At 23.8% G+C, this 27,218-nt stretch overlaps 3 protein-coding genes across 4 annotated transcripts in view; 1 reads left to right on the top strand and 2 right to left on the bottom strand.

The window, feature by feature from the left end:
* LOC127284568 (cilia- and flagella-associated protein 298-like) overlaps positions 1 to 27,218 on the top strand; it is an 83,044-nt gene that overhangs the window by 17,162 nt on the left and 38,664 nt on the right. The window lies entirely within an intron of this gene.
* On the bottom strand, positions 1,080 to 5,473 carry LOC127284575 (protein tipE). Of its 2 annotated transcripts, none has more exons than XM_051310086.1 (4): positions 5,154 to 5,473; positions 4,831 to 5,089; positions 4,591 to 4,769; positions 1,080 to 4,311 (listed from the first exon to the last, which is right to left on the bottom strand). In XM_051310086.1, the coding sequence occupies exons 1-3, from the start codon at positions 5,470 to 5,472 to the stop codon at positions 4,598 to 4,600; spliced, it is 750 nt and encodes a 249-aa protein (XP_051166043.1). In that variant the 5' UTR covers position 5,473; the 3' UTR covers positions 1,080 to 4,311; positions 4,591 to 4,597. The 2 variants fall into 2 exon arrangements, with proteins under 2 accessions (XP_051166043.1, XP_051166042.1); XM_051310085.1 differs by having other exon boundaries at positions 4,602 to 4,769.
* Positions 6,438 to 8,770, bottom strand: LOC127284565 (uncharacterized). The gene is made up of 2 exons (XM_051310066.1): positions 7,231 to 8,770; positions 6,438 to 6,578 (listed from the first exon to the last, which is right to left on the bottom strand). The coding sequence occupies exon 1, from the start codon at positions 8,585 to 8,587 to the stop codon at positions 7,241 to 7,243; it is 1,347 nt and encodes a 448-aa protein (XP_051166023.1). The 5' UTR covers positions 8,588 to 8,770; the 3' UTR covers positions 6,438 to 6,578; positions 7,231 to 7,240.

Raw genomic sequence — 27,218 nt, 5'->3', positions numbered from 1 at the left:
TTTACTTGAAAGGAAGTTTTGAATTTAAAAGAAATTTTTTCTCAATTAGAGAAATTTGTTTTTTAAATTAAATATCAATCAAAATTGTTATAAATAATTATTTGAAATAATATAACTTGGAAAAAAATTATGATTAAAGAAAATTGAAATTTTTTATAAAACTGTCGTTCAGGGATACGAATACCGAATATTTTAAGTAGTACAAATAGTTTTAAGTCAGACGTACTAATAACGTACGACTTGCTATTGAGAATGATATATTTCCAAATAAATTTTATAGGTATAGACAAATTTGTCCTTTTTTAAAAAAATTTTTCAATAAAAATATTTTTATTTAAAAATTTTTTTAAAAAATAAAGTAGGTACTTTTATTAATTAAAAAAAAATTTTTGAATAAAATTATTTTTATTATTAAATTTTTTTTTTAAATAAAAGTACTTTAATTATTTTTTAAAAATTAGTAAAAGTACTTTAATTATTTAACAAAAAAATTATTAATAAATGTACTTTAATTATTTAGAAAAAATTATTGTGATATAAAAAAGCGCAAAATTCATTGTGTCTGTATCCATTTGAAGGTTAAATGAAGGATAGAAGGTTTAGGAGGTGGTCGATAAAGCTCTTACTAAATTTTTTTTCAAATCTCAGATATTTTTCTCCATCGCTGAAAATTAGGGAAAAATAAGGGAAATTTGTTTGTCAAAAATTAAAAAATTTTTCAGTTAGGAAAAGTAGAAACTTAAGAGAAAAGTCAGGGAATTTAGTAGTAGGATAAAAAAATAGTAAAAGGTCAAAAAATAGAAATGTCAAAATCTTATTTTTCAAAAATTCGAAAAAATTAACATTTATATTTTTCTTAAATTAAGATTTTTATTAATTAATTAATATTTTTAAATTTAATTTTTAATTCACAATTTAATTAATAAATAAATAATTATAACAATTATAATTATAAATAATTTAAATAAATAAATAATAATTAATTAATATTTGAAAATAAAAATTCTATAATTTTTTTCAATATTTAAAAATATTGGATTTGGATGAGTTTTAAAAAATTAAGATTTTTCCATTATTAATTTACGATTTAACAGAAAAAATTTGTTATATTTTTTTAAATAATATCGACAATGCGTTTATTTACAATATATTATTATAAGGACGTTGATAAAAGACATTTAAAGTTTTCGTACATACGGTTTTTTTTTTCATTATCGAGAGATGGGTTTAAATTGTACGTACGAAGCAGTGTGATGAACATTTTTCTTTTTTCTCTTCAATATTCGATTTAAATTGTTTGCTGAACTGTACAATAAATAAAACGAAAGCGCTCGCGTGGATTTAATTTTTTTTTTTTTTTTTGCTTAATTTTATCGTTAATTTTTTTTCTTTTTCGTTATTTTTATTAACGCGTTTTGCAAAACCTTGCAAGAGTCTTGAGAGAATCGAAAAATTTGAAAATTGTTTTTGTATTTTTTTTTTTAATATTTATATTATAGTATTATATCTTCGACTTGAAATATTAATTGTCTGCGTCTATCAAATTTTTGTTTTATAATTATATAAGTATAGCTTATAATCATTCACATATTGTTCGCTTGATTCACAGTTCATTCCAAAAATTGTGTTTGTGTGTGTGTTGTCCGCATGAACAAAGCATTTTAATTATAACGGAAATTAAAATTCTACATTTTTTTTTATCGCGCATTATGTATATATTTATAAAATTTGCGCTCACGAAATTGGCCTGCTATATTTTTTTTTTCATCAGAAAAATTTATAATGGAAAAAAATATTTTATCTTGGCACTGAAATCATTTATGATTGTGTCTTTGAACTCTGATTTTGCATTGTTGACAAAATTTACAATTTTAATTTAAAAAAAAAACATAAAAATTAATTAATTAAAATCACGATTTTTGTGGAAAAAAATTAATATTAAGCAAAAAAAAATTTTTTTTTTGAGCAAAAATGTGTTTTTGGAACGAAAAACAAGATAGCGGCCATTTTCGGTTATTGTGGAAAAAAGAAAAGAAAATTCTAAACAGGAATATGAAAATGCGATAAAAACACTATTTGTTAAGGCGTTTTTTTTTCTTAAAGAAACTGTTATTTAGCAAGCCTTTAAAGGGAATGAGTGCCAAAACGCGGAGTCTGAAAATCAGAAAAGTATCTCGTTTTTTTTTTCTTTTTTGAGAATCCTTTTCTCCTTCGATCGCAGACTCCTAGAGTAAGGCCGAGTAAGGATTCACAACCATTCTAGATGTATTGGGCTGCGACGTAATATTTCCGACTCTCAAAACGACCAAATTGATCTTGATTTTGTTTTATATTTTTAATTTCATATTTTTATTTCCATTTCAGATTTAATTTTTTAAATTCTAATTATAATAAAGCTGATGACAAAATATATTTTTTTTTTCATATTTTTCTTATTTGAAAAAACAATTTTTGTTTCTATCTTGTTTAAAAAATCGTTTTTAGAATTTTATTTAATTTTTATTTAATTTTTGTTATTTTTTTTCTTATAACAAAAATATAATAATTTTCTAAATCATTGGTAGTTTTGAAAAAAGGAAAATCACGCGATAAAACCCATCGAAGAATGAACTTAAATTTAATTACCTATTTATCGTGGTATTCTCTATAATAAATGTACTGTAGATAACCACGGTGCCACAGCACCCAAGTACAAAAATCGTAACAATTTCATATACATATGTATATTATATATAATATATCAATCTCAATAATGCTTATAATATTCACAGGCAGAGTTTATGCCTACATTATAATTATATCCTATAATAATATTTTCTTAAGTTATAAAAAAAAAAACCCTCGTCTCTCTCAGGCTCGACGAGGAAAAGTATTTATTATTATTATTATTATTATTATTATTATGATAATCAGGGCACTTGATTTCGAAAAATTCATTAAAGCAAAAACGATGCTTGTAATGAGAGAAAATATAGAAAAAAAAAACTTGCGATGAAAGATGCAAATATTTTTACTATATAAATTTTTACGAATCGAAAATTACGACTTAATTCTATATAATTAATCCTAGTAGTTTTTTTGTTTTGGTAATTATTATAACAACGGATGCTGTAGCGTAAAATTATTGAATTTTTTTTTTCTCTTAATATTACATTCGACTTTTCATAGAAAAGTGCACAAAAAAATTATTGTATTGTAAATTTACAAATTACGGGTACTTTTTTCGAAATACTGATAGATGATTGAGTCTGTTAGTACAAAGACTCGAGTCATATTATTTTAATCCGTTAATGAATTTTCCATATCGTACAAAATGTGTTTTTTTTATGTACAATCGATTTGATTAAGTTTTTCTTTTCCAAATATTTTCCATTACTATTTTTTTTTTTTTAATTTCGAAATAATAAATTTTTTTCTTCGAAATTCGCGAAAAGTATATTTTATTTAAGTTTAAAAAAAACTATGTAATGGAAATGTTGGAAAAAATTATCTTAAATCTTACACTTTCTTTGAAATTTGTAGGCGTGTTTATATATTATATTCGAGTCTGATAAGAGAGAAGTTTCTAGCCTTTTCTTTTTTAATTTAAAATATTAATTAAATTTCGAGAGTTTGAAAAAATGTCTAGAGAAATTGGGAAGTATCGAACTAATTGAGCATGCAAAGAAAAAAGATTCTATTCTGCTAATTAGATTGAATTATTATTTTCTATAATTCATGCAGTACTGAGAAAAAGTTTCTATGGTAATTCAAAATTTTTTTTTTATTGAGATGTGCAAAAATTCTATTAAATTTAATTATTTAAGATTGATTAAAAAAAAAAATTTATTCAATTAGATGAAATAATTTTAATTAATTTCAATATTTCATTATTGAATTTAAATTATTAATAATTAACATTATTCAAAACTTCTTTATTATCAGCAAAAATTGATCGTATTTTTTTATGCAAATATTAGAAAAAGTATATTATTTAATTGTATTTCAAAAATTGCGTAAATTTCCTGGTTCTTTTGTAACGGATTTTTAAAAATTAGATAAAAATAAATACTGATTGTCAGCAGTGTACGAAAAAGCCACGAGGAAGCCATACGATCTTTTTTTTTAAATATGAGTCAGACTACAGGAAGCTGTCGCTATTTGCGAGCCAATTATTATTTAGATAAAAAGGGAAAATCCAAAAAAATTTGTTGTTAATACTTTCGAAATTAGTGGAACTTCTTTCGGGGTCACTCTCTCGATAAGGAGTGAGCCCGAGGTAACAGTCAGTATTCTTCCTCATCTTCTTCGAATTCGTCCTCTTCCAAAATGCTATGACAAAGACAGAGACAGAAAAAAAAATTTTCGTTAAACAAATGATAAAAAAACCACATCAAAAAAATTTGGAAAATTACTTCAATTTCTTTTTTATTTACTCGAAAAAATTTAAAATAACTAATAAAAGTGATGAGAAAATAAAAGATTAATGGAAAAAATATAAAGATAAAAAAAAGAAGTGAAAAAAAATAACGAATTTTGTCGATTTGGAAACGAAGTAATTTTTTAATATAAAAAAATAATCTAGCCACATAGGGCACACTGTATACATACACGTTACTTACTCTTCCTTCCTGTCGTATTTTTCGAGAAGATTTCTTCCTGGACTTCCGCAACTTTTTCTGATTGGTGGACAATACCAAAAGCACAAAACACCCAATGAAACACCAAATAAAATTACAGGCACTGTTAAAGCCAATACAAGATGCTTTAAATTATCATCCCAAGAATATCTGAAACAATACAATTAATTAAGAATAAAAAAAAAATGATATATTTAAATTAATTAATTACCTTGCTACAACAGTTTGTGGATTGGTCCTGCTAAAGTAACAAGGAAAAATTTTCCCTCTATTCTTATATCCATACTTTTTGGCAAATTCCGAACAATTGACTCTTGGAGGATATCCACATCCTTCCGTATTGACAAAAAATTTAGTATCCGCAATGCTCCATTCTCTTTCTGATACTGGTATTGCCATAAAATCATCAAAATTTAATTTTGAATAATTTACTTTTATTTGATGACAACGAAGAGCAGCACTCGTACAACCTAATGATAAAAATAATTTTTAAAAATTTAGAATTTTGCAAATATTTGCTATTATTACTACTACCTTCTCTACAACTGGACCAGGAACAATTTTTAAGTCCCTCTGCATAAGTGTGATGAGTGACCATACAGGCAACAGGATCTGGTGTATAATCGGCAAGAATTGTCGTTATTGCCGGTTCAATGACAAATGGAACGAGAAAGAGAAATGCAAAAACAGATAAACAGGCAGTGGTGCCTAGACATAATGATGTATAAAATTTGGCCTTTTCAACCAATGATTGAATTTCAACCGCTGGAAGAACTCCTGTACTTCCTGCATTCAAGACACTTGATCTATTTGATTTGAGGTCCTCCTCCTCTTCCTCCTCCTGAGCACCCATTATCACCGTTGACTCGTCCGAATCAATGATGAAGCCAGTTCAAGAGTCACCTTAGGGAAAAATTATCGAAAATTTCCTCTTCTTCTTTTTAATCAATCCTTTACAGATGCTGCTCTTCACGATATTTTGCAAATTTCACGAAACAATGAATTTTCAAGAGAACAAAATTCCTTTATGAACACAAAATATCAGAGTACAATTTACCTTTCACAATATTTGATTTTTTTGATGCAATGAACAAGGCATACTGTCTGTCACCGGATTATACTTCCAAAAACTGAGAATGGTCCACACACCAACTGTTGACACAAATATATTTTTGCTTCCTTACAATTCTAGACTTGCAAAATCCAACAAACAACTTTCCCAAAAAGTAGTTTTTAAAAAACAAAATTTATTTATGTGTTTGATAATTTTTTGTTTTTGAATGAATTTTTTTTTTTGTCGAGACGTTCAATCATCTGTCAGTTAGGCCTAAAGCATACAACTAATTTTCTATTTGTTGTTATCCATTATTATAGTTATTTTAATTATTAATAATTATTATTAGATTTTATTTTTCATTCCAATATTATTGATTATAGAAATTTATCCTAATTATCACTGCGATAAAGATGTATTCTACCATCTACAAATGTTTTAGCCAAAACAAAAAAAGTGCGCACAAATTTGATTTTTTCCTCTTTAATCAAAAAAAGAGGATAAGTATTGTTTTTTGAGCTATGCTTCGTACGTTTTTTTTTTTGGTCGCAAACGATTCTGTTAATAAGTCTTAAAGCTTGTGAAATTTACAGATTTGAAAAATCTGTTTCTCTCTTTTTTTTGGGTTTACTTCATTTTTTTTCTGTCTTATTTCTTTCCGATGTTGGTATTTTCTGGTCCTTTATTGTTTCTTGTCGTTCTTTTATATATAATTCTTCAGCTTTAAATGTGCGGGCAGTGCGAGTAGGAAAATCTTATTTAAGATTTGCTTGCGTTTTTAATCTAATCGTGTCATTAATTAAGAATTTGAACCACGCGTTCCCCTCCCTTCCTTACACTTTAATAATGGCCGCGCAGAGAGAAAACCGGCGGTCTTGCCGGACTCTCCTCCAGGAGGGGAATGCCTGAAAAATAAAAAAAAAATTAGCTGTTAAATCTCTGAAAATTATAAAATTTTACTAATTTTTTGGTAATACACACTGTTAAAAATCGGGCTTCAACTTTACACTAAAAAGATTGAAATAATATATTTTCAATCCGAAAAGGGTAAATGTTTGCATGTCATTGGTTGGACAAAAAACTTTAAGCCAATGAAATAAAAACATTCGCACTTGTCGAGATTGAAAATATATAATTTCAATCTTTTTAGTGTAAAGTTGAAGCACGATTTTTAACAGTGCAATATGAATTGTATCTTAAGTAATTATTCAGAATATCTTTTTCAATGTTTGAAAAGTTTTGTTTTGCTAAAAAAAAAATCGTACACTGAGAAAAATCTGCTATTGAATCAACAGCATTTTTGCCAAAGGTATAAAAATTATTGATTCTGAAGCATATGCTATAGAATTTGTAAAATATTATACAGATTCTATAGCATATGCTTTTGAATTAATAATTTTTATACCTTTGGCAGAAATTCTGTTGATTCAATAGCAGATTTTTCTCAATGTAAAAGAATATATATAAGAAAAAAATTCAGTTTAAAATGATTTGAAATTAATAGAAATCTAAAAATTCGGTAGAATTTAGTAGAGAGAGAAAGAGGGCTCTTCTTACGTGACGGATCTCAGAGTGCCATGACTGAATCTCCTCCCCCAGCATCTCCAATATTACCGGAGATACTTTTCTCAATGGCCATTGCTGTCAATGCACCGGTGGTGCCCTTGAACCTCATTTTCGCATCATCACCAACAATGACAGTGCGTTGACAAAGAATTAATGTGAGACAACTGACAACAAATAAAACGCTTGGCAGCACTAAGGCAACAACAAATTCCTTTTGTGTTGTTTCTAAATCAAATCTCGAAACAACAACCTCCTTTTTATTTTCCGCATAATAACAAGGAAATCTTGCCCTTGCATTATGATCCGATCCATCTTTACCATAATCCATTAAAAATGCTTTACACTCATCCCTCAATGTATTAACACAACCCTCCAAATTAATTAACAATCTACTCTCATTGGCAATAATTAAATCCTGTTCAGGTGGTAATACTTTTCTCGTCTCATCCAATGGTTTAGTGGCAAATATATTTAAATACGATAAATAAGTAAAATTTGTCAAATCTGTTAATAGATCCTTTTCAAGTACCGAACCATTAATACAATCAACAGCCTGAACACCTTGACTACTATTAAAAACCCCATAACAACTTGCCATCATCACATCACCACGATTTTCATTCCAAATTTCTTTTCCTGTCTCTTCTTCAAATACACTTTCACATTGACTTAAATAAACTTTATCGCCACTCAATAAAATCATATTTTTATTTCTCGTTGGTATATCTACACATCTACGATCACAATTATATGGTGTCCGAATTTTTTCACAAGTCCCACGATTACACGTGAATAAACCATCTATGTCTATGCATGTTATCTTTCCACGTCTACCTGAACACTTTAGTGGTGGATCAGTATCGCGAAACATACACTCAAATGCATCAGTAATATTGATACAAACACCCAATGTACAATTAAATGTACCAGTTAAATTTCGACATTCATCAGCGATGCATTTTGATTTTTTAGCCGCCTCCTGATCGATACCATAGCATGTTTTATTTGTTGTATTTGTACAATTTGCCAATAATATTGTTGTGCCATTTTGTCGTAAATTCACATGAATTTGGACACATGGACCTGATGTTTTTGATAGACACCATTCACCACAACTGCCCCAATCACAATTGTCAGCATTAACAGCCCTCGTGGTGGTACACATGACAGGTACGTCACTAATACCCGAGACAAATGCTCTTGTAAATGGCATATAAATGGCAACTGTCAAATAAACCAAGGCAACTGACGATAAAACGGCAGTCATCTGACAAATACAGATGGTACCGCATATTCTACCATCCTGAGGCGGTATCACCAAATCCTCAACTGGTATTTGTTTTCCCATATCACCAAACAATTTGGCAAAATTTTGATCCGATTATTTCACATCACTATTTATTTTCTTTCTTTTTTTTTTTTTTTTGATTTGTGTAGTTTAGAAAAACAATTTTTAGGACTCAGTCCTTGGAATTTTTGATCCCAGGACGAGTCCACCAGCGTGAGGTACGGTTTCCCTCGACCTGCGATCCTTGTGCGCCAACGGCCCTTACGAATTGTGAAATTCGCGCACAAATCGATAGTGAAGCTTGCGCAATTTAGACCCCGCAATATTCTCGTCTCTTATATATGCTTTTGGAATAGTGGTGCAATGACGTCAGTGGTGATCTCACTACCAACCTATGGTAGGTCATTTCTGGGGTGGTTTCTCCCTGGTGTTAAACACCTACTATCGATATGACCTTCCTCCAAATTCTTAAGCTTATGGCATACTTTGACAAAAAGTTTATGCTGTCTACTGTACAAGTATATATATAGTAAATTAGCTTTTGTAAATCTAGGTTCACTTGAGGTAATTGCTCCCTTAATGTTACTGGAGCATTTCTTTTGAAATCTATTTGAAACTTGTAGTGAGATAAAAGATTCTTTAGTGAATCGACAAAATGTAGGGCTCATTAGTTTTAAATATTGTCGAATTTTGAGATAGGAAATTTTCCGTTAATGATGTTTTATTGCTGATTGGAATCTAAATGGAATTTTATCGTTTTTTTCGAATGAATTTATAGTGAAGTTGATCGGTTTTTAATTTTAAGATTCAAAAATTTCTGAAGATAAATATTCTATTCAATATCACATTCTTCAATTTTTTTCGGGACGCATGATTGTGTTCTAAAAATCATTACTGAATGGAATGTTTTGTGGTTTTTTAGGGTCCTTAATATAATAAAAATAAAACTAGATGTTTTTTCTTTGACGTTTCGACCCTAAGGACCCTAAAAAAGCACAAAACATTCCATTCAGCAATTAATATCTTTTGGGTCGCAAAATAGAGTCTAACATTACAACTAAAAATCATTAGTTAGAATTTTCATTTTATGGAATTTCATTTGTCATAATTATTTTTGAGCCGAATTTTTGTTTGTCCGAATTAGTATTTTGCAGAATTTTCATCAAAAGGATTTTCTATATTACAGAATTTTTATATAATCGAAAATTCACTTCACAGAATTTTTATTTGTTCGAATTTTCATTTAACATAATACGCATTTTAAAGAATTTTTATTGGGTAGAATTTCATTGCATAGAATTTTCATTTTTTTTTTCAGATGAATTTTCATTTGTTCGAATTCTTATTTTGATATAATAATTTCCATATGACCGATTTTTCATACTACAGAAGTTTTACTTAACCGAAAAATCATTTAATAGAATTTCTAATTGATAGAATTTTCATTTAAAATGAAATTTGAAAATCGTTTTGATGAAAATTCTGCAAAATACTAATTCGAACAAATAAAAATTCGGCTTAAAAATAATTATGACAAATGAAATTCCATTAAATGAAAATTCTAACTAATGATTTTTAGAACATTATGCTGCGTCTCCTTTTTTTCAGGGTGCATAAGTTTCCCATGAAAATCATTAATTAGATTTTTATTTTAAAGTATTTTATTAGAAATTATTATTTTTTAGACGAATTTTCAAATTAAAATTTGAGATTTTTCTTTTCTATGAAGTTTTACTGAAGAAAATTTTTAGCTACCGAATTTTTGTTTGGAAGAATTTTTATTTAACTGTCTTTTAATTTACATGATTTTTTATTTAACAGAATTTTAATTTGAGCCAATTTTAATTTAACTGAATTCTCATTCAATCGAATTTTATGTGATTCTAATTTTTATTGACAGAAATTTCAATTCATCGAATTTTAATTTGTCCGAATTTTTAAAACGCTGAATTTTCATTTGTCCAAATTTTTAATTGTACGAATTTTTAAGACGCTGAATTTTCATTTGTCCGAATTTTTAATTGTACGAATTTTTAAGACGCTGAATTTTCATTTGTCCGAATTTTGAATTGTACGGATTTTTAAGACGCTGAATTTTCATTTGTCCGAATTTTTAATTGTACTGATTTTTAAGACGCCGAATTTTCATTGGTTCAAAATTACAAATGTCCGAATATAGAATCGACAGCAATATTTTGGCGAAATTTTTAAAAAGAACCAATTAGAAATAAGAAATTCGTGATTGGTAAATTTTGCAAATTGAGCCGATATAAAATCTGTTTTATCGTTTGTAGATAAAACAGATTTGACTAATTCAGTAGATCATGGTGCCGCTGCTTTCTCTTGAACATGCCCTTAATTATAAATCTCCAAAACATACTTTTTCGGATAAATAACATCTTTTCAAATTAATTATTTATTTAATTGTGTGTAAATTAATTTTTCAATTATTCATCAGATTTGTTAAAGGAATGATTTCTATATATAAATTTTGAATAATGAAAATTTAATTATTTTGTTCAGTAAATTCATTTACTGAATTTAAAATACTTTAGTAAATTCAAAATAAAATTTTTTTACTAATTTTTTTTTTTTCTTTGTTATTTGTGAGCTGAGATAAAATTGGCTAATTAATTAATTAAAAAATGATTCATTATTCTCAAATTTAACTGATTTATATTAATTCATATAGCAAAAGGTCAGAGTTTAAATTTTTGAATAATTCACAGAGTGCTCGATTATTTCTTTTCTTATATTGAAGATCTGAAAATAATTTCACAATTGTGAAATGGGAGTTAATATAATCAGGTCAATTTTCCAATATTTATGGAATAATTAAAGTGGATTTTTTTCTTTCTTTAATAATCTGTCTGAAATAAATGTTTCTATCTCAAGAGTTATTTTTAAAAATAATTTTTAATTATTATTAAAACAAAAAAAAAATAAATTTAAAAAGTTCGAATTTTTTTCGTAAATCAAATTTCTTTTTTTTAATATTTTTTCGGCGAAATGAAATTTATAGTTGAAAAAAATACAAAAGTTATTCAGGTTATTTGAAAACTGTCTTTTAAAAAAAAAATAAATTGTTTTTACAAGACAAGTTTTTTCGTTTTTAGAAAATGAAATTGCTGTTTTCTCAAAAGTTATATAAATTGCATAGTGTTATTGTCGCGTGATGTTTTACCAATACGTTGTTTTATTGCAAGGACGAAAAGGGGCAACTGGGTCAGAAGGTGTGCTCAAAGCGCTCTTATAATACACCATTATTAGCAAATACAATTATTATTAGCTAATCATTATATACATCTTTTTTAACATCTATCACAGGTCAATCCTCCCACAAATAGCAAAAAAAAAGAAAATTCCATTTACTTATTCAATTAAATTCTCTACGAGAATAAACTCGCTAAAATTATATATATATAAATAATTGAAAAAATAATCTTTTTTTCTATATTAAAATCAGGTCATTTTATCGTGACCGAGTCTCTCAAAAGTTAATTTTAATTTCTTCACCTTTATTAAATATTCTTTGTATACCAAAAATAATTCACCCCTCGAGGATGATTTAATTTTCTTGCTCTCTTGTATTTTTAGCAAGTACATGTAAATTTTTTCTCGCAAGTTTCTTTACTCAGATTTCTTCTCTGCGCGTCTCTCGTTTCTTTTATTTTTTTTTTCTCAAATAAATCTCATTTTAATGAAAATTTCTTTTAGAAACTTTTTTGCAAGCTCTTTTTGAGACTGAAGCTCATCCTTTGAATTATGATCATGTCGGGAAAGTTTTTATATTTATGCAAGCTGTATTAATTATAAATCTGACACATTGACCGTCGTGATATTTATTGTTTTAACATGAGAATGTCTAACTTTTGTTGGAAAATAATTTTAGAAAATAGTTTTAAAAAATAGTTTTAAAAAATAGTTTAAAAATTTTTTTTTAAATTAAAAAATTCAAAAAATAATTTAAAACATTGAAAATGAAAAAAAATTTGTTTGAAGAAAATTAGAAGGCAAATGAATATTATTAAAGGCGTTATGTTAGAGCGTGACATGGTTTATCGAACTGTGAAGCTTTTATAGACGGCATGGCGCCCATGTGCTTTTACGGAATTCTTTATCATTGTTTACGATTTCTATGCGTATTTTATTAGAAACTCTAATATAACTTTTGAAAGTCATGACCCACTCTTCTCTCTCTAATATAATTTTTTTTTTCTAAGCAACCTACATTTCACAAAATATTTGCGTGCAACCCAAATAAAATCTATTATTCGCGAAATCAATAGAAATCTTTGCGTATTAAATATTAGATATTGTAATATATTTAAAAGATTTATTATTTAAAGTATTACAGTAAAAAAAATTTATTTGATTCTAATAATCGTTTACTTGAAAATTATGAAATAAATATTTATTTGTATTAAATAATTATTACAAATATTATTACAAATAAATAAATAAATTATTTTAGTCAATTAAATAATATTTGTTTCATACAGAAATTATTGGTTCAAATACATTTTATTTAATTCAAATAAACATTATTTGGTTCAAGTGAAAAATTTATTTTAATTATTTATTTATAGTAATTATTTTATACAAATAAATAATTTAGTTCATAATAGTCGAGTAACGATTTTTTTGAATCAAATAAATTTTTTTTTTCAGTGCATAGGTGGAAAAAAATAATTTTGTAAATTTTATCCATTTTTTTTGTACTCTTGGATATTTATATAAGTTCGCGTGTGATTTGCAAAGCAGTTTTGATAACATGTTTCAAAATATTATGGAAAATTATTCAAAAATAACTTTAAAACAGTTAAGTAGTTTGCAAAATTATTCGAAAATAACTTTAAATTACGTACTTTGCAAAATTATTCGAAAATAACTTTAAAACAGCTTTATGTATAGTTTGTTTTGAAATTTTATAAAACATTTCATAATTGCTTTGTAAAACACGATATTGAATTTTGTAAATAAATTTATCCAAAAGTACAAAAAAAAATTGTGTATAAAATCTAGGAAATTATTTTTTTCTCATAAATCTTTATTACTTCAAAAATAGTTAAAACAAACAAATTTTTAGTAAATTCTGTTTTTGTCTGCAAGCTTAAATTTAAAGTTCAGTTTTTGTATATTAATTATTCAAATTTTATGTATATCTAATAATAAATTTTATTTCTTTATGTTTTATTATTATTATTTATAATAATTTATTAATAATTTTCTATAATTTCATATAATTTTTTATAATTTTTTATTCGTAATTTATTTATTATTATTTATTATTTTTATCCCTTATGAAAATTCCTTATAAGAAAATAATGTTAAAGGTGAAATGTTTTCAGTATAATGTTTTTTGTATAATATTTTCGCGATTATAGGTAATTTTTTTATAAGAAATTCATTATAAAATTTTTTTTCTCAAATAATTATAAAAATATAATTATCAGAGACTCTATAATGAAATTATTACAATTTTATAATTATGAAAATGTAATTATAGAAAATAAAATTTTTCACGTGCAAAAATTAAAATATTATAAAATTAAAATTATAAAAATTTAATTACAGAAATTAATTAATTTTGTATTTTACTGATAACTATATATAGTTATCAGTAAAATACAAAATTAATTAATTTCTGTAATTAAATTTTTATAATTTTAATTTTATAATATTTTAATTTTTGCACGTGAAAAATTTTATTTTCTATAATTACATTTTCATAATTATAAAATTGTAATGATTTATAATGAATTTCTTATAATAAACTACCTATAATCGCGAAAATATTATACAAAAAACATTACATTTCAGCTTTAACATTGATAATAGGAATTTTAATAAGGGTATATCGTAATAAATTTTTAATTTTCATAAAATAATTACTCATTTTATTTTAAATATAAAAGAAACGAAACTACTGAAAAGTTGTATACTTTTTTTTCTAACTTTAAATAATAATAGATAAAAGTTTTTATTTGTTTATAAAACACGAGAATATCAGTTTAAAGGTTAAAAACAAAACGGATGAAAATGGTTAATAAATTTTTTACTATGATCGCATAAATAATGTACAATGTGCTCTAAATGAATTTTTATTAGTTTCTACAGACAAAAAATTTACAATTAATATAATTGAAAAATTATAATTATTTACTTCTTTTTGAAAAAAAAATTTTCTCTTTTAATCTTATTTTTTTATTGCAAAATTCTGTTTAAAAAGAAAAATATTTAAATCAAACTAAAGTTGAAAATACACTGTTTACTTTTTAATGTGAATAATAGATATATGAATAACGGAAATAACAAACAAGGAACAGAAAAGTAAAGAATAATAATTAACATTTTTCGATAAAAAAAAAAAATTCATTTGGAGTAAAAAATTAATATTTGAGCTTTTTAGCAAATTGCAAAACTAAATTTTTTAGTGAATTTTTAAAATGAAGCCTAATATTAAAATATAATAATGATAAATTTTTTATATGATCGAAATTAAATCAAAATATTGAAACGTTAAATTATTAAAAAAAAATATACTGTATAGAAAAGCAGAGCTGACAAAAACAGAATAACGATAAAAATGATTAATAGGAAAAAAAATTAAATTATTCTTGTACTTTACCATTAAGAAAATGTCATCAAAAAAAGAGTCCTCATCCCTGAGGGATAGTAAGAAGTTTGAAAAGCTCTCATCTAGGATAGAAAAAAAAGTCACATTTAAATTTCATTGATAAAATACGTGATTTTTAAAATGGAGAAAAATATTTATTATCAATCTATGAGAATTGTGATATGAATTTTTTAATTAATACTTACACAAATGACGTTGATTTTTTAAATTTCCTCTTGAAAAAGTCACTTTTCGCTGTCGAGCATAGCAAAGGAACAACAAATATGGCGGTTCCCGTGGAGCTTCAGTGGCTCCAGCTTTGGGTTGCCGTATTGTATCAAAAGATCAATAACTTTAACGCACCAATGTGCCTGCTGTTTTGTATATATACCCCCCCGAAAAAAAAGAAAAAATAATGATAATCAAATTATTTGGGGTAATTTTTGTTATTTCATTATTGTCTCTTTGTTATCGATTATTTTCCTCAATAATTAATTATTAATTTTCTTCTATATTAAAAAAAAAGTTATTTTCTCACCCCCTTCAATTCCCGCACATGTTTATTAAATATTTAAACTTCTTTTCGAAAAAAGTATCACGACATTTGAAAATATTATTTAGTTCCCATTTTTTTTTTTTGTAAATGGATGAAGGAAATATTTTATATATATATACACTACCGTCCGAAATTGTGCGAACTCTGCTTTTTCAACAACTATAAAACTGTTCAAATCTTCAAAAATATTAAAACTAAAATTTTTTTCTCTTTATTTTATTAAAGTTAATAAAATTCTGAAAGAAATGACACCTTGACAAAGAGAATATGTTAATTTTTCAATTAGATATCTAAGAAAAACCCAATTTTCAATGTTTTTACTATTTTTTTATTTCTCTGGCAAAAATTAATATTTTTAAACGTTCTTAGGCTCATTGAAATCGTATTTTGTTATGCAATTCAAATTATATAAAACAATTCATGTACACATTCTCCCCTAGCGTATGCAAACCGTGAAAGTTGGCTCATAAAATGTCAAAAAATTTAAATTTAATTCTACAATAAAATATAATGTTTAAAAATCAAGTAAATATATCATTCTAAACTTCTCTGATTTATGTAAGTAAATTTAAGATTTATACATTTTACTGATCATTTTTTGTCATATAAATATTAATCACAATTTTTTGACATTTTATGAGCCAACTTTCACGGTTTGCATACGCTAGGGAAGAATGTGTACATGAATTGTTTTATATAATTTCAATTGCATAACAAAATACGATTTCAATGAGCCTAAGAACGTTTAAAAATATTAATTTTTGCCAGAGAAATAAAAAAAATAGTAAAAACATTGAAAATTGGGTTTTTCTTAGATATCTAATTGAAAAATTAACATATTCTCTTTGTCAAGGTGTCATTTCTTTCAGAATTTTATTAACTTTAATAAAATAAAGAGAAAAAAATTTTAGTTTTAATATTTTTGAAGATTTGAACAGTTTTATAGTTGTTGAAAAAGCAGAGTTCGCACAATTTCGGACGGTAGTGTATATATATAGAAAATAGAGTGAAAATTCTATTCAACTTCATTGTATGTTGGTATGTGTAGGAAACGTGTGCTATTTGTCTTTTGCGGTTTTGTCTGACCAAAACAATGTGTTACTACTGATCTCGTCTAGATATTCTCTCTTATTTGAAAAAAAGTCAGTTTTTCTCAATCGTATCAGAAATTTTGAAACTATTAGTAATTAGAATTAGTAAATAATAATAATGGAAAATTAGTTTATTTGATTTGGTTAAAAATTTTTAAATTAGTTAAAAGAATCGTAAGTAAAGATATATTACTAATTCCAGTTTTTTTTAACTTTCCCGTGTTTCCTTAATAAAAAAAAGTTTATTTTTACTAAAAAATAAGTCTTTTTTTTAATTAAAATTTTATTTTTTTACTAAGAACATTATTTTTTATTAAATAAGTACTTTTTTTTATTAAAAATTGTATTTTTTCTACTAAAAAGACTATTTTTTACGAATAAGTATTTTTTTAGCAAACAAGTATTTTTTATTAAAAATTTATTTTTTCTACTAAAAAGACTATTTTTTACCAAAAATTATTTTTTACCAAAAATTATTTTTTTTATTCTCTAAATCTGAATTAGTAGTTTTCTACTAATTAAAGAGTGCGTATTCATTTACCAATTGAATTAGTAACAGTTTTGACTAATTATTAGTAAAAACTAAGAAAACTACTAATTCATGGAGTAAATCGGCTTACTAATTTGAAATAGTAAAAAATACGATTTATTCCGTGAATTAGTAGTTTTCTACTAGCAATTACTAGTTTTTTTTACTAAAAGTTAGTCAAAACAGTTACTAATTCAATTGATAAACGAATATGCACTCTTTCATTAGTAGAAAACTACTAATTCAGATTTAGAGAGTATATTAAAAATAGTATTTTTTCTACTTAATTGACTACTTTTTACGAAACAAGTATTTTTTTTATTAAAATTGTATTTTTTTTACAAAACAAGTATTTTTTTAGCAAACAAATAGTTTTTTTAAAATTAAAAATGATATGCTTTCTACTGAAAAGAATATTTTTTACGAAACAAGTATTTTTTTTATTAAGAATAGTATTTTTTCTACTTAAAAGACGTTTTTTTTTTACTAAACAAGTATTTTTTTATTAAAATTGTATTTTTTTTACTAAAAAGTCTATTTTTTACTAAACAAGTATTTTTTTTATAAAAAATGGTATTTTTTTTTACTAAAAAGACTTTTCTTACGAAACAAGTATTTTCTTGTATAACAAAATTTTTTTTTACTAAAAAGACTATTTTTTATAAATCAAGTATTTTTTAGCAAACAAGTATTTTTTTTATTGAAAATGTAATATTTTGTTTTACTAAAAAGACATTTTTTTGGCAAACCTGTATTTTTTTTATTCAAATTGTATTTTTTTTTACTAAAAAGTTTTGTTTTACTAAACAAGTATTTTTATAATTCAGATTGTATTACATATTTTTACTAAAAAAAATTTAAAAAGATTAGTTTTTACTAAAGAATAATATTTTTAGCAAACAAGTATTTGTTTATTAAAATTGTAATATTTTTATTAAAACATTTTTACAATTAATTTTTTTTTACTAAAAAGACTATTTGTATACTAAGGAAGTATTTTTTATTAGTAAACAAGTATATTTTGTTATTAAAATTTTTTTTTTTTTATTAAAAAGAGTATTTTTTACAGAAAAGGTATTATTTTTAGTAAACAAGTATACTTGTTTAAAAAGATAAAAAGATATAAAAAAGATAAATAAAAAGATAAAAAGATAATAAAAAGATAAAAGATTAATAAAAAGATATATCTTTTTATTAAAAAGTATTCTTTTTACTAAAAAATTTTACCATAAATGTATTTTTTTTACTAATCATGTACGTTTTTAGCAAACAAATTTTTTTTATCAAAAATGTATTTTTTTAAAATTAAAAATGAATTTTTTTTTTCTAAAAATTTATATTTTACCAAAAAAGTATGTTTTTAAAAAAACAGTTTTCAACTATATTTAGATATAAAGTTTATAAATTTAGTCTTTAAATTGAGGTTAATGCTTTACACGTTTATAATATAAAGTTTTATACACTACTCTTTAAAAAAAAGTTTTAATCATAAATTTTGAAAAAAAAAATTTGACCAAAAAAAAGTTGTCGTTTTTTTTCTTCTTGAAAAACAAAAAAAAGAAAAAAAAATCAAAATAAGAAGCTGAGGTGAAATAAATATAAACAAAAGCAATTAGGGATATAAAAAATGTCTTGAAAGTCGTTGCATGTGACACGCGGATATTGGTAATCGGTATATACATAAGACATTCGTGAGGGATTTTTAGGGAAAGGCGCATTTGGCCCACATTTATAAGTTTGACTACTGGCATTGGGCCAAAAATTATCTCTTGTCTACCCTTAAGGCCTATATAGAGCTTTTTGGAATAACCCCAGAAATCGTTAAATTTAACCTTTTTTCCTCTTTTATTTTTTTTCAATTTTTTTTTTTTTTTTTTTTCATACATATCACCTTCTTTTGCGCGAACAAAGTGTATTATCACAAAGGTGTGTGTGCTTGCGCCTTTATCGACAACTTTCAAGGAAAGTAAGCAAAGAGAGAGAAAGAGAGGGAGAGAGAGTGAGAGACAGCGGAAAATACATTGTGGAAAGTTCTTCCTAAAGCCCCTCCAGGGCATACGTCACTCGGAAAAATATTGTTCTCCTCCTCTAACAAGTGGACAATAGCCAATAGAGAAATGTAAAGTTCTTTTTTCAATAGCGTGCGATCTCCTTTTCCTTATATCAATTTAAAGATATTTATGTTTCCTTATATTTAAAGGATGTATTTTTTTTCATGAATTTGTTTATTCATTTAATTAATAGTTATTTCAAAATTAATTAATATTTAATTAATATACTCATTAAATTTGAATGAGTAAATTTTAGTACAATTAGAGAAATGTTTTATTTGAAATCAAATATACACCGAGAGAAAAGATTTCTTTGATTTAAATAAAACAATTTCTTTGACAAATTTTTCTTTGATTCAAAGAAAATTTTTTTGTTTCAAACAAATTATCTTTGATTCAAAAAAAATTATCTTCGTTTCAAAGAAATTTGTTATTTAATTCAAATAAATGTTTCTTTGACCGTATATTAATGATAGAATTTCTTCAATTTAATGCATAAATTTTTTTCATTCAAAGAAAATTTTTTTGAATCAAAGAAATTTTCTTTGAAACTAAGAAGTTTTTTTTTGTTTCAAAGAAAATTTTATTTTGAATGAAAGAAAACAAGTCAAAGAAACTGGTTTCTTTAAATTAAAGAAATCTTTTCTCTGGTTGTAATATATTTGTGTTAAATAAATGTATATTATATTTGCAACAAATATAATTTATTTGAAACAAATAAAAATTTATTATAGTCTCTGCAACAAATATATCATTTTCTTTGAATGTAATTCAAAAGCAAAAAGTGAGTCACTAATTCAAATTAGTTAAAATTTTTATTAATTCAAATTTAAAGAGAAGTTATTTAAATATTAATTAATTTGTAGTTAACAGTTCTTTAAAAATTAATTTTCAATTAATATTCCCAAAATGAGATATTTTTCTCAAAGCCAAATAAATTTTATTTGGTTTAGATAAAAATTTGGGGCGCATTATTATTCTATAAAATTAATTAGTTCGAATTTTGATTTAAAGGAATTTTATTACATATAATTATATTTTTTAGTCGAATTTTCATTTTTCGAATTAGAATTTGACAAAAATTTTTTCTTTAAACGAATTTTTATTGTACAGAATTCTTAAAACGCCGAATTTTTATTTGTCCGAAATTTTAAATGGCCAAACAAAAGGATTTCGGAGCGTTTTTTTTTTTAATTGACCAATCAGAAATTTTCAAGAAAATCGTGATTGGTCAATTTTAAAAAACACTTCAAAATCTTTTTGTTCGGACATTTGAAATTTTGGACAAATAAAAAATCGGCGTTTTAATAATTCTGTAAATAAAAATACGTTTAAAGAAAATATTTTCGTCAAATTCTAATTCGAGAAATGAAAATTCGTTTAAAAAATAATTAAATCTAATAAAATTCTTTCAAATCAAAATTCTAACTAATGATTAGATTTTTTTTTTTTTTTTTTTTTTTAGATTACATTTTATTTCTCCATTGTGTACTTTTTACAAAGTTTTAAAATTTTTTCTTTCCCACTAGTTTAAATTCTAACTAATGATTTTTATGGGATAAATAATGCGCTCCAAAAATTTTATTTGCGCTGAGTAAAATTTTAATTGTGCTAAATTAAATTTTTTATTTAAAACAAATAAATGCAAATAATCTGTTTCTCTGGGTGTAGTTATTTAAAAATTAATTAATCTTTAATTAATAATTAATTAATTGATTGAATTAATAGTTAATTAATTAATTGATTTAATAGTTAACTAATTAATTGATTTAATTAATAGTTAATTAATTAAATTAATTAACATAGTTATAATTCTTCCGAACTTATATGTCAGACAGGTTGCTGCCTGTGGAAGTATCATCCACAGTCGGTAACAGTTAATTCAAATTTAAGAATACCCCTTTCTTGTTTTCGGTAATTAGATTCAAATTGCTATTTTTACTTCTTACAGCAAAGACGCGTATTCTTGAGATAATAGAAAATTATTTGAGTGCAGTGCACAAGTTTTATTTCTGTCTTCTATTTTTTTTTTTTTTTTTGATAAGCCAACATCGTTGTAAGTTAATATAAATAATAATTAATTAATTAATTAATAGTTATTTAAAAATTAATTAATCTTTCTATATATGAATAGAATTAAAATCAACAAAAAAGCTGTTTTTATAAAATTATTTTTTGACTGAATTTCTTTTTTGTTTTATGAAAATAACATATAAAGAATGCAGAAATTGTGAAAATAGTTGCTATTTGAAAAATGTGATTTGTTCTTTAATATAATTAATTAAAATTTGACGAAATTGCTTTCAAAGGGTCTCTAGTATGCCAAGGAATAAAGATCTTTTTTTACGACTGGTTTTTTTCTCTATATGTTGTATAAACTGGCTTCTCTTTTCAGACAAACAATCTCACTTTTACGACATTAGAGATTCTAAAGACGAAATAAAATTCCATCAATTACGAGAAAAAATGTTGCTCTCAGCATTGTGTTCAACATTTTTTTTTTTTTTGCCATTCCATATACTTTTTCCTTTAAACTTTTTTTTTGTGTAGTTATTATTTTTTAAATTCTCCTTTTATTATTTTTTCAATTTTTCTTTATTCTTTTAATATATTTCTTTTTGTATTATTTATCTATACCTTCATTATTAATGTACTAATTAATTTATTAATTATTTCTATTTTTAATTTATCAATTATTTTTATTACTAATTTATTATTAGTTTTTTTTTAATTTCTAATTTTTTGATTGTTAATTTATTAGTTTTGTTTCTAATTTTAAATTTATTTTTTTTTATATTTTTAAATTAAAATTTTTGTTTCAAAGAAATATAATATTTTTTTTTTCATTAAATTCTGACATGTTGTTAAAACTTTAATATTTTAAAATAACTGATTCTTGCAGTCATTCCAATTCTTTATATATATATATATATAAGTATATAGACCGTAGCCGTTATGAAAGAAAAGTAATTTTTAGCAATCAAGTTGTCACGAAACGAAATACGTGGGATTAAGAAACTTGGCACGCTTATTATATTATGACGATTAATAGAGTGCATTGCAGTATTACACAGTTGAATAAATTTTTTTTCCCCCAACAATTTATCACAATAATAATAATAATATTTATTTGATCAATTTATAGCATTCCATTTTTCAAATTTTTAATTAATCTAAGTTATCATTAATTTAATTAAAAATTTTCAAAAAATTATTTCTGAAATTTTTTATTTTATAAAACACGAAAAAAAAGATTTTTCTGATTTTCAATTAGCAAAAGTTTTAATTTTGTTCAATTAAATCTTTCGCTATTCTAATGAAATATTTCCGTGAAAAAAAATTTCTTTTTTCCGTTGTGAAATTTCTAATATATATAATAGCGTGACAATTATCAGATCTCAAAAAGACCAATCATTGTTTATATATATTGAGGGTAAAAAGAAAGTTGGTACAGATGTTTGTACTACTGACCTATATAAGAGCTTAACCATAAATGAAATTCTTAGTAGAGCAGTGACTTTTTATAGCAGAGCATTTGCTGTTTTTACAATTTCTGTATTTTTTTTTTTTTTTTTTTTTTTAAAAGATAAAGAGTACTTTTAGTGATTTTTTTTAAAGAGGCTGATAATCTGATTTTGATAAGAAAAGTGTATATAAAAAGAGATATATAATATCTTGTATACAAAGAGGTTGTTGATTAAAAACAAATCCATATATGATAGAAGAGTAGACCCGACAATGCCATAACGAACCTCTTGTCCCAACTCCTTAGCTTATACCTCTGCATTCCTAACAAAAGTGCTCTCTCTCTCTCTCTCTTCTCAAGTATCCACCCAAGTCTAATGAATATATAGCTGCTAGTGACTTAAGATATTCAGCCTCTATTGTTATGACAGTATCTACATCTATATGCTTCTATGGAACTGTTGTTGAGAGAATGTCGTTATAAAGTCAAAAACAGAATAGGAAATTAGGCTCCTTTAGTTTAACAAGTTTCTCTCTTCTTCTGTTTACTATTCCCCTTCTAATTAATTATTAATTACTTTTTTTGTAATTATTAGAAAATTTATTTTCACTATTCATTTTTTTTATATAAAAATAAAGAAATAGTTTTCTTCGCTCAGAGAAATGATATATTACTCTCACAATCTAATAAATATTTATTTGATTCGAATAAATTTTCATTTGGTTCAAATAAATTTTTATTCGGTTTAAATAAATTTTTATTTGATTTAAATAAAAAATTTTATTTACGCCAAATAAATATAGGCTAGTACATAGGCTGTGAGATAAATGTACGTTTATTTAACTCAAATATATTATATTTGGTTCAAATAAAACATTTCTCTGGTTGTGAAACTAAAAAAAAAATTATATTCATAATTTAAGAAGAATATACTGAAAAAATGGTACAAAAAAAATGTACACCCAGAAAAATGTTTTATTTCAACCAAATATAATATGTTTGAGTTAAATAAACGTATATATATTTGTCTCACAGCCTACTAGCATATTTATTTGGCGTAAATAAAATTTTTTATTTAAATCAAATGAAAATTTATTTAATTCAAATAAAAAATTTATTTTAATTTAATCAAATAAAAATTTACTTGAATAAAATAAATATTTATTTGGATCAAATAAATATTTATTAGGCTGTGAGACAAATATATCAATTTTCTGGGTGTATTTTGTTTAAAATTTTTTTAAACTAAAAATTATTTTTTTAACTAAAAAAAATTTACTATAAATATATTTTTTTTTTACTAAAAAGACTAATTTTTACTAAAAATTTTTTTGGTAAACAACTTTTTTTTAACGAGTATTTTTTAACTAGAAAATGTATTATTTTTTAATATAAAAATGAATTTTTTTACTAAAAATGATTATTTTTACTAAAAATGATTATTTTTACTAAAACTGTGTATTTTTCGGTCGATTTTAGTCAAACGTTTAAAAGCATTTTGCAATAATGAATTTAATGTTATTAAATATTTACTTATTATTTCAATACATGTATATCTGGATATTGTTGTTTTTAACTTGAATTAGAATGATTAATTAATTACATTTAATTAGTTAAAAGTATTTAAAAAGTAAAAAAAATCAGTAGTAAAAGCGTCGATTTTAGTCAGACATTTAAAAACGCGCTTTTTATAGAAAGAAATTTATTGTAATAAAATTTGTATTTGAATTTTTAATTCTAAAATAAAAATGAACAGTTGGAATGAAATGGATTTAAGTAGTTATAGTCGATTTTAGTCAGACACGAAAATTATTCTACAAAAAGAAACAATTTAATTTTGTATTAATTATTATTTTATATTTATTACGTTTAATTTGCATTTAATTAGTATTCTAATAAAAAAATAAAGATTAAGTAGTTAAGATCGATTTTAGTCAGACATTTGAATTTCTCGGAAAAAAAATTTTGATATAGGATTTATTTTCGGATTTTTTTCTATGAAATTGATCTTAATTACTTTAAATAAAATAAGAAAATATGGACTTTAAGTAGTGATGGGAGTTTATAGTCAGACATGAATTTCTTTTTACTGCCACGAATAGAAAATTTCTTTTGTAAAAAAAATTAGGTTTCATTTTTTTTAATAGTTGTGATTTCATTTTATTTGTGATTATTCGGAAATTAGCAGCTTAAGTAGTTATGGTCAATTTTAGTCAGATATGGAAATATATTCTGGCAATACCAAACTATTTTCTTATATTTGTCTTTTACAAAAAAAAACTTTTATTTGCGTTTATTTGAAAAAAAATAACAAATAAATTTTATTTGCATCAAATAAAAATATATTTGTCTCAGAGCGTAGTATTTTTTTTTAAATATAAAAATATTTATTTATCACAAATAAAATTTTATTTAGCGCAAATAAATTTTTATTTAAACCAAATATAATTTATTTGAAACAAATAAAATTTATTTAAACTAAATGAAATTTATTTGAAACAAATATTTATTTGGCTCTGAGGTAAATATACATAATTTTTTGCTCAGGGTGTAATTTCTGTTATTACTTAAGTTGTGATTAATTAGTTTTTGTAAAATAATAACGATTTTAAGTAATTAATGTCGATTTTAGTCAGACATTTGAGAGAATTTTGCCGTAATAAATTAAATTTCACAAATTTAATTGGAATTATTTATTACGATGTTGAATTTAATTAGCCAAAATAAATAATGACATATTTACGAGTTTTAAGTAGTTACAATCGATTTTAGTCAGACGTATAAATTTTTTATTTTAAATAAAAATCTACTTTCAATAGTTGTTGCTTTAAATTTTCGTTTCAATTAACTTGTGTTTTTTTTCGAATAGACGACTGAGGAGTTTAAGTAGTAACAGTCGCTTTTAGTCAGACATTCAAAGCAAAAACGAATTTTATTTAATAAATTAATTTCTGAAATATATGTTATATATAATTCTTAATTTGAATGAAACAATGCCAAAAAAAGCAGTTAGCATTTTCCTCTTTAGTTGAGAGTTTCTTCATTTAGAATTTTATTTTCAAATTAAGAATATTGTTCTTTTTACTCTTAATACAAAAAAAAAAAAAAAAACGATATTCTAAATTTAATAATGCCTACTTAAATAGGAACGAAGAATATTCTCTATACTTAAATTAAGTGGGAAATATTCTTACAATAAGAATATATTCTTGGCTCCCATTTAAGTAGGCATTCTTAAATTAAGAATATTGTTCTTTTTTACTCTTAATATGGTCTAAAATAACTACAATTTATTCTTGTATTTAGTGTATTAAAGTTTTATCACTGAAAAATTTATATTCTAAATTTAAGAATATCCTCTTGGCGCCTATTTAAGAATATTTCCCATGTTTTTTTATTCTCAAATAAAGAATATTGTTCTTTTTACTTCTAACAATCTAAAATAACCAAAATTTATTCTTGTATTTAGTGTACCTATAATTAAAGTCTTATCACTGGAAAAATTATATTCTAAATTTAAGAATTTTATCTTCTAACTGTATGAATAAAATTCAGGGGAAATATTCTTAAATATTCGCCAAGAAGATACTCTTAAATTTAGAATATATTTTTTTTTACTGATAATACTTTAATACACTAAATATTCTCTAAATCTGAATTAGTAAAAAAGTTTACTAATTTGAATTAGTGACTAACTTTTTGCTTCTCAATTAGTAAAATTTTACTAATTATTAGTAACTTTTACTAACAATTAGTAACTTTTATTAACAATTAGTAACTTTTACTAACAATTAGTAACTTTTACTAACAATTACTAACTTTTACTAATAATTAGTAACTTTTACTAACAATTAGTAACTTTTACTAACAATTAGTAACTTTTACTAACAATTAGTAAAATTTTACTAGTTCTAAAGCAAAAAGTAAGTCACTAATTTAAATTAGCAAACATTTTTACTAATTCAAATTTAGAGAGTACAAAAATTAATTTTGGTTCTTTTAAATCGTTAGAAATAAAAAGAATAATATTCTTAGTTTGAGAATAAAATGCAAAAATATTCTTAAATAGGCGCCAAAAAGAATATTCTTAAATTTAGAATATAATTTTTTCAGTAATAAAGATCTAAAACAATAAATCAAATTTATTCTCAAATTGAGAGTAATTTTTCAATCTCGATAAACAATTTCGAATGAATCTTTGCGTGTCTATTATCATGCGGGCTTTAAGTGCTACCGGGTAGCGACTTTAACACAATAATATATATATAGATATAATAAAGGGAGAAAAATAATTTGGCAAGTGTGTGTAAAAAGGGAAGTTTTTTTCCTCTCTCTCTCTCTCTATATATATAGCAATGTCTGTTTTCGACAGTAAAAAT

The sequence above is a fragment of the Leptopilina boulardi genome, unplaced genomic scaffold (assembly GCF_019393585.1).
Source record: "Leptopilina boulardi isolate dan_hultmark-lab unplaced genomic scaffold, ZJU_Lbou_2.1 LbouV2_325, whole genome shotgun sequence".
NCBI lineage: Eukaryota > Metazoa > Arthropoda > Insecta > Hymenoptera > Figitidae > Leptopilina > Leptopilina boulardi.
This window is presented reverse-complemented; position numbering and strand designations above follow the sequence as displayed.

Excerpts from the sequence above, each read along its gene's own strand:
- LOC127284575 (XM_051310085.1), bottom strand. The coding sequence starts at position 5,472 with ATGGGTGCTCAGGAGGAGGAAGAGGAGGAGGACCTCAAATCAAATAGA. Across the intron at positions 5,090-5,153 it reads CTGGTCCAGTTGTAGAGAAG|GTTGTACGAGTGCTGCTCTT; the intron begins GTAGTAGTAATA and ends TTTTATCATTAG. Across the intron at positions 4,770-4,830 it reads CCACAAACTGTTGTAGCAAG|ATATTCTTGGGATGATAATT; the intron begins GTAATTAATTAA and ends GTATTGTTTCAG.
- LOC127284565 (XM_051310066.1), bottom strand. The coding sequence starts at position 8,587 with ATGGGAAAACAAATACCAGTTGAGGATTTGGTGATACCGCCTCAGGAT.